The 8677-nt window shown below is 40.9% G+C and overlaps 1 protein-coding gene across 1 annotated transcript; it reads left to right on the top strand.

The window, feature by feature from the left end:
• Positions 1–3881: 3881 nt before the first annotated feature.
• On the top strand, positions 3882–6081 carry RASD1 (ras related dexamethasone induced 1). The gene is made up of 2 exons (XM_089656726.1): positions 3882–4229; positions 4991–6081. The coding sequence occupies exons 1-2, from the start codon at positions 3908–3910 to the stop codon at positions 5518–5520; spliced, it is 852 nt and encodes a 283-aa protein (XP_089512852.1). The 5' UTR covers positions 3882–3907; the 3' UTR covers positions 5521–6081.
• Positions 6082–8677: the final 2596 nt, after the last annotated feature.

The raw sequence follows: 8677 nt of genomic DNA, 5'->3' as shown, positions 1-8677 counted from the left end.
TTGTTGGTGTCAGTGGGAGGTATAGTACCCTGTTGTTGGTGTCAGTGGGAGAAATAGGGCCCCATTGTTGGTGTCAATGGGTGCCATTGCTGATGGCAGTAGCAGGAATTATGCCCCATTGTTGGTGTCAGTGGGAGGTATAGTGCCCTGTTGTTGGTGTCAGTGTAAGAAATAGGGCCCCGTTGCTGGTGTCAGTGGGCCCCATTGTTGATGGCAGTAGCAGGAATTATGCCCATTTGTTGGTGTCAGTGAGAAGAATAGTGTTTTGTATCAGTGGGAGTTAAAGTGCCTCAAGGGCTGGATAAAGGCAAGCAAAGGGCCACATCTGGCCCCCGGGCCACAGTTTGGAGACCACTGATCCAAGGACACATTTCTGCTACAGTGTATGTGATATTATATAACACAATGCTGTAAGACTAGGATGCCTGGCTGAGTGTGTATGGAGCACAGAACCCTTTATGTAGAGATGCAGTGCCTCTGTGTTGATGAGAAAATGATAGATTGGTGTTGTACTGCAAGAATGTCTAATCTCAGGCTTGCATGAGCAATGGCTGCTGACAGGTAATTGCAGGTATAGAGGACACTGCTACCTGTGTAAAGAGAGAAACATAGCAGTTCTCATCCCCTTCAGCCAGATAGGAACTCAGTGTTAGCATTATGATGTAGCATGCATAGGCTGTAGAGGTGTTGTGACCTCCTGTAGATGTATACAGTATGCTGTGTAGGTGCTCTGATCTCCCCTGTACAGCTCTGACAGCAGATGATGGGATCTATAAGTACTGTCAGGCTAAGCCTCTGTTCTATAGTGGATTTGACACCCAGCAGCTGGACAGCAGAAATCACAAAGTCTGTATGTTTTGTGGCTGCTGGTGTCATTGAATTCCAAGTCTAATGTCTAATCTGTATTGGATCCCATGTCCTCCATGAAGTGTCTGGCAGTGTCTGTTGTACATGGACAGGTACTGCTTGTGTTCTGCACCAGCTGTTATCCTCAGGTGAACAGAATCCCAGGTCCCTGTATAGTATTCCACCTCTCAGCTCAGCCTGCTATGTGGACCTTGTACTGGGCTCTGCGACAGCCAGCCAGTGTGTAGTCTCTGCAGTAGCTGTGATCTGCATGAGGATAAATACACGACACAGACAGTCTGCAGAAGGATGGAGTGGTGCTGTGATCACCATGTATATAGAATACCATGCACAATGTATATTATAATGTATGGGCTCTGTGATCTGCAGATGTATGGAATACCATGTACAATGTGTAATACAATGTATTCGTCTTGTGATCTGCAGATGTATGGAATACAATGCCCAGCGTACTGTGTAGTATAATGTACAATATGTGTCCTATGATCTGCAGATATATAGAATCTCATGTACAATGTATTGGTTCTATGATCTGCAGATATATAGAATCTCATGAACAATGTATTGGTCCTATGATCTGCAGATATATAGGATCCCATGTACAATGTATTGGTTCTGCGATCTGCAGATATATAGAATCTCATTTACAATGTATTGGTTCTATGATCTGCAGATATATGGAATCTCATGTACAATGTATTGGTTCTATGATCTGCAGATATATAGAATCTCATGTACAATGTATTGGTTCTATGATCTGCAGATATATAGAATCTCATGTATAATGTATTGGTTCTATGATCTGCAGATATATAGAATCTCATGTACAATGTATTGGTTCTATGATCTGCAGATATATAGAATCTCATGTACAATGTATTGGTCCTATGATCTGCAGATATATAGAATCTCATGTACAATGTATTGGTCCTATGATCTGCAGATATATAGAATCTCATGTACAATGTATTGGTTCTATGATCTTCAGATATATAGAATCTCATGTATAATGTATTGGTTCTATGATCTGCAGATATATAGAATCTCATGTACAATGTATTGGTTCTATGATCTGCAGATATATAGAATCTCATGTACAATGTATTGGTTCTATGATCTGCAGATATATAGAATCTCATGTACAATGTATTGGTCCTATGATCTGCAGATATATAGAATCTCATGTACAATGTATTGGTCCTATGATCTGCAGATATATAGAATCTCATGTACAATGTATTGGTTCTATGATCTTCAGATATATAGAATCTCATGTATAATGTATTGGTTCTATGATCTGCAGATATATAGAATCTCATGTACAATGTATTGGTTCTATGATCTGCAGATATATAGAATCTCATGTACAATGTATTGGTTCTGCAATCTGCAGATATATAGAATCTCATGTACAATCTATTGGTTCTATGATCTGCAGATATATAGAATCTCATGTATAATGTGTAGTACAATGTATTGGTGTGTAGATGTATGGGATCCCATGCACTAAGTATATTATTGCTGAGTGGATGTATTGGATCCCATGCACGGAGTATATTCCAATGTATTGCTGAGTGGATGTATGGGATCCCATGCACTGAGTACATTACAATATATTGCTGAGTGGATGTATGGGATCCCATGGACAGAGTATATTACAATGTATTGCTGAGTGGATGTATGGAATGCAATGCACGGAGTGTATTACAATGTATTACTGAGTGGATGTATGGGATCCCATGCACTGCATGCACTGAGTATATTATTGCTGAGTGGATGTATGGGATCCCATGCACTGAGTATATTACAATGTAATACTGAGTGGATGTATGGGATCCCATGCACTGAGTATATTACAATGTAATGCTGAGTGGATGTATGGGTTCCCATGCACTGAGTATATTATTGCTGAGTGGATGTATGGGATCCCATGCACTGAGTATATTCCAATGTATTGCTGAGTGGAAGTATGGGATCCCATGCAGAATATATTCCAATGTATTGCTGAGTGGATGTATGTGACCCCATGCACAGAGTATATTCCAGTGTATTGCTGAGTGGATGTATGGGATCCCATGCAGAGTATATTCCAATGTATTGCTGAGTGGATGTATGGGATCCCATGCACAGAGTATATTCCAATGTATTGCTGAGTGGATGTATGGGATCCCATGCACAGAGTATATTCCAATGTATTGCTGAGTGGATGTATGCGATCCCATGCAGAGTATATTCCAATGTATTGCTGAGTGGATGTATGGGATCCCATGCAGAGTATATTCCAATGTATTGCTGAGTGGATGTATGCGATCCCATGCAGAGTATATTCCAATGTATTGCTGAGTGGATGTATGGGATCCCATGCAGAGTATATTACAATGTCTTGCTGAGTGGATGTATGGGATCCCATGCAGAGTATATTACAATGTATTGCTGAGTGGATGTATGGGATCCCATGCAGAGTATATTCCAATGTATTGCTGAGTGGATGTATGTGATCCCATGCAGAGTATATTCCAATGTATTGCTGAGTGGATGTATGGGATCCCATGCAGAATATATTCCAATGTATTGCTGAGTGGATGTATGTGATCCCATGCAGAGTATATTCCAATGTATTGCTGAGTGGATGTATGGGATCCCATGCAGAATATATTCCAATGTATTGCTGAGTGGATGTATGGGATCCCATGCAGAGTATATTCCAATGTCTTGCTGACTGGATGTATGTGATCCCATGCACAGAGTATTATCCTGTATGATGACATGTCAGGTATGATGTACAGTGATCAGTGTGATGTATGCAGTGTCCAGGATCCAGGCATTGCAGTGAGCTGCCCCTTGCAGTGGCTCTATGTGATCTCTCACTTACAGACACAACTGTCACTTCTCAGCAACTCCTCTCCTCTGCTGAGCAGAAGTCAGAGCTGTGCCCGCACGGTGACGTAGCTCAGTGGGCGTGTCCGAGCGCTCGATAAAAGTCGGTGCGGGCTCCGCAGGCAGCCAGATGAGCTCTTGCAGTCTCTTAGCTTTGTTCTCTATGCAGCTCAGTCACAGCACTCCCCGCACAGTCAGAGGAAAACTGACAGCTATGATCAAGAAGATGTGCCCCAATGAGACCGAGCTCAACATCCCAGCCAAGAACTGCTACCGCATGGTCATCCTTGGCTCCTCCAAGGTGGGCAAGACCTCCATTGTCACCCGCTTCCTGAGCGGCCGCTTCGAGGAGCAATACACCCCAACCATAGAGGACTTCCACCGAAAGTTCTACAGCATCAGGGGGGAGGTCTACCAGCTGGACATACTGGACACTTCTGGCAACCACCCCTTCCCTGCCATGAGGAGGCTCTCCATCCTAACTGGTAAGTACCTGTCTCCTGGATGACCACCTACCTATTTGCAGTAGATAGTTGGAGGGATTGCAAAGATCTGCATGGTTATAGAGAGCATATGTTAGGTTGGAGTCATGCAACCTCCCAAGATTGCCATATACCCAATCTTTCTATAGGAAGCTCCTTGTTTGGAGTCTTAGTTGAGTGCAACTTTGCCTGAAGTCCCAGTGCAATCTTGCATGGACACATTATTTAGTATCCTGGGAGGGTCTCTGCTGGGTTTGCATACAACTTTGACTCTAGACATTCCCATGCTTTGCCTATACATTACACAATTGTAGGTCTTCTCAATGGGGTGAGCTGGTTAGGTCTGTGAAGGTTCTCTTTTATCCAGGTCATGGTAAATATATCAGTCGTAGTAGTTAGTCACATGCAACTGAACCTGTTTTGCAAAGACTTTTCATAGCTTACTAAGCCACTTTTATGCCTGCAAAGGTTCCCGTTTATCCAGATCATGGTATAGATAATAGTAGTTAGTCACACTCAACTGGGCTTGTTCTGTAATGCTGAAGATGTTTGTAGCTTACTAAGCCACTTCTTCTTGGCTATTAAAGTTCTTCAACATTGCATAACAAGTCTGGTTGAATGTGACTAACTACTACTAGATAGTGAGCTGGTTAGTTGAGGAACAGTAGCTCCTACACAGCTGGACATAAGCTGCAATACTGTCTTGAATTGTAAAAAGAGTAAAAAGTTGGCTTGTATACTAACCTGCTTCTTCTTTACTTCAGGTGATGTCTTTATCTTGGTCTTCAGTCTGGACAATCGTGATTCCTTCGAGGAGGTCCAGCGCCTGAAGCAGCAGATCATAGAGACCAAGTCTTGCTTGAAGAACAAGACCAAGGAAAACTTTGAAGTCCCCCTGGTGATTTGTGGTAACAAGGGAGACAGAGACTTCTACCGAGAGGTCCAACCGAAAGAGATCGAACAGTTGGTTGGAACGGACAGTAACTGCTCATACTTTGAGGTCTCGGCCAAGAAGAACTCTCGGTTGGATGAGATGTTCCAAGCTTTGTTCACCATGGCCAAGCTCCCCAGTGAGATGAGTCCAGATCTCCACCGTAAGGTCTCTGTCCAGTACTGCGAGATCTTGCACAAAAAGACCCTCAAGGGAAAGAAGGTGAAGGAGGACGGAGACGCCTTTGGGGTTGTGGCCCCTTTTGCCCGCAGACCCAGCATCCACAGCGACTTAATGTACATTAGGGAGAAAGCTATCGGAGGTGGACAGAGCAAAGACAAAGAGAGATGTGTCATTAGCTAGGGGTCAACCTGTCTGTAGCCACAGAGGCTTTATAAATATATACATAGAGAAACAAAAGTTTGAGGCGTTTTGAAGAAGCCAAGTCGAAGGAGGCATGTCCGTAGTGGGGATCACATGCCCACCATGCCTTCTGTCGGGCAGTCGAGGCTCCAAGGCTGTGGAAAGCCGAGGTCAGCCTTGGGGAACTGATGATTTTATTTTGGGCAGCATTACATCCAGTCTGCCTAAACGTAAGAACTGAGAAGGAGCAAACAGCAAGTTGTACGCGGACTTACTGTAAAAAAAAAAAAAAAATTAAAGACAAAATACTCAGCGGAGTTACAACCGCCCTCCCTTTTGGGTTTACCATCTGGACTGAGTAACAGGGAGACCTGGGACAACATCTGATCTCTGTAGACTGTAGGACTGAAAAGTGACTTTGTTTACACAGTGCCCTGGGCACATTTCTCGGAGTATTGTAAATGGAACTGAACAAATCCATTTTGTTTATAATACATCAGACATTTCATTGTCATGTCATACATCTCTATTTTTTTACTGAATAAAAAAAATTAAAATGTACACTTTGTATGTCTTTTTGCTTTCTCAAGTCCTCCAAATGGTGTAAAAAAAACAAAACAAAAAGTAATGAAATATATTAGGTTTAGGCCACAGTGGCTTGTGTGGCTGTTGCACTAAAAGCCCCAGCATGCACTGGTAGGGCTGAAACTTATAGATCGCAAAAGCTAAACAATCTCTGGGTTCATCTTATACTGTTCTGAAAAGTATAGATCAGTCTTTACTGTATTTTGGTGTTCTGAGGTTTTACACCCACATGGTAACAATAAATATTAATCAATACACAAAGCAGATCAAAATATGGTGCACATTAGGCATTCACATTGTTTCTAGATGGTAGGAATTTCTCTTGAATGTGACACTTGACTGGGGTAGGCAAGCTTGGCACTCCAACTGTTGTAGAACTACAAGTCCCATGAGGCGCAGACAGCCACAAGCATGACTCCTGGAGGCAAAGGTATGATGGGATTTGTAGTCTCACCACAGTTGGCGTGTGGTGTACCCCTGCACTGGACTATTGGGTATATTTATAAAGCATGAGGCATTCACCAATGCGATTTAAAACACATTCACCCATTATTCATCAATGCAATTTAAAATACATTCATCTATTATTCATCAATGTGATTTAAAATACATTCATCCATTAGATTCACCTGCAGTGAATGTCAGACCACAGCTGGAGTGTAGTGTACCCCTGCGCTGGACTATTGGGTATATTTATAAAGCATGAGGCATTCACCAATGCAATTTAAAACACATTCACCCATTATTCATCAATGCAATTTAAAATACATTCATCTATTATTCATCAATGTGATTTAAAACACATTCATCCATTGTTCATCAATGCGATTTAAAATACATTCATCCATTAGATTCACCTGCAGTGAATGTCAGACCACAGCTGGAGTGTGGTATACCCCATGCACTGGACTATTGGGTATATTTATAAAGCATGAGGCATTCACCAATGAGATTTAAAAACACATTCACCCATTATTCATCAATGCAATTTAAAATACATTCATCTAATATTCATCAATGTGATTTAAAACACATTCATCCATTGTTCATCAGTGCGATTTAAAATACATTCATCCATTAGATTCACCTGCAGTGAATGTCAGACCACAGCTGGAGTGTGGTGTACCCCTGCACTGGACTATTGGGTATATTTATAAAGCATGTGGCATTCACTAGTGAGATTTAAAAACGCATTCACCCATTATTCATCAATGCGATTTAAAACACATTCACCCATTATTAATCAATGTGATTTAAAATACATTCATCCATTAGATTCACTTGGAGTGAATTTCAAACCACAACTGGAGTGTGGCATACCCCTGCACTGGACTATTGGGTATATTTATAAAGCATGTGGCATTCACCAATGCAATTTAAAACACATTCATCCATTATTCATCGATGCGATTTAAAACACATTCACCCATTATTCATCGATGCGATTTAAAACACATTCACCCATTATTCATCAATGCGATTTAAAACACATTCACCCATTATTCATCAATGCGATTTAAAACACATTCACCCATTATTCATCAATGCGATTTAAAACACATTCACCCATTATTCATCAATGCGATTTAAAACACAATCACCCATTATTCATCAATGCGATTTAAAACACAATCACCCATTATTCATCAATGCGATTTAAAACACATTCATCCATTATTTATCAATGCGATTTAAAACACATTCATCCATTATTCATCAATGCGATTTAAAACACATTCATCCATTATTCATCAATGCGATTTAAAACACTTTCATCCATTATTCATCAATGCGATTTAAAACACATTCACCCATTATTCATCAATGCGATTTAAAATACATTCACCCATTATTCATCAATGCGATTTAAAACACTTTCACCCATTATTCATCAATGCGATTTAAACACATTCACCCATTATTCATCAATGCGATTTAAACACATTCACCCATTATTCATCAATGCGATTTAAAACACTTTCATCCATTATTCATCAATGCGATTTAAACACATTCACCCATTATTCATCAATGCGATTTAAAACACATTCACCCATTATTCATCAATGCGATTTAAAATACATTCATCCATTAGATTAACCTGCAGTGAATGTCACATTCACTGCATTATGAATACGCCATAATTGTTATATGGCAAAAAATTCTTATAAATCACAAAATGTAGCATTAAACTACAAAGGCTTCAGTCTGATGTTGGCTACAAGTATTCTGCGGGGCTCAGCTACACATAAAATGGTATTGGCTGATGATCAGAATTTAACCCCGTGTTAACAAGCAGTTTATTTGTAATGTATTGAGCTCCAAGGGAAGCAACAAAAGGTTCAATCTTGCGCTCATCAGCAATTAAAATTTCAAGTTAACCCTGAAATTCTCCTGCAGCCTTCACCTTGTTAACACCTGTTGCAGCATTGACATAGGCAACTCAGAAAGGCTATGCTAGTAAGGAGGTAGCTTGTCATACGGCGCCACCTACTGGCCACACCGTGCAACAGCCTCCAGCTCAGAAAAATGTCAGTGTCTTTGGAGTTTACAGCAGTGTGGCATGCTGAAG

Source organism: Staurois parvus, unplaced genomic scaffold (genome assembly GCF_062004578.1).
Source record: "Staurois parvus isolate SC_StPar_1 unplaced genomic scaffold, SC_StPar_1.0 ptg000931l, whole genome shotgun sequence".
NCBI lineage: Eukaryota > Metazoa > Chordata > Amphibia > Anura > Ranidae > Staurois > Staurois parvus.
This window is presented reverse-complemented; position numbering and strand designations above follow the sequence as displayed.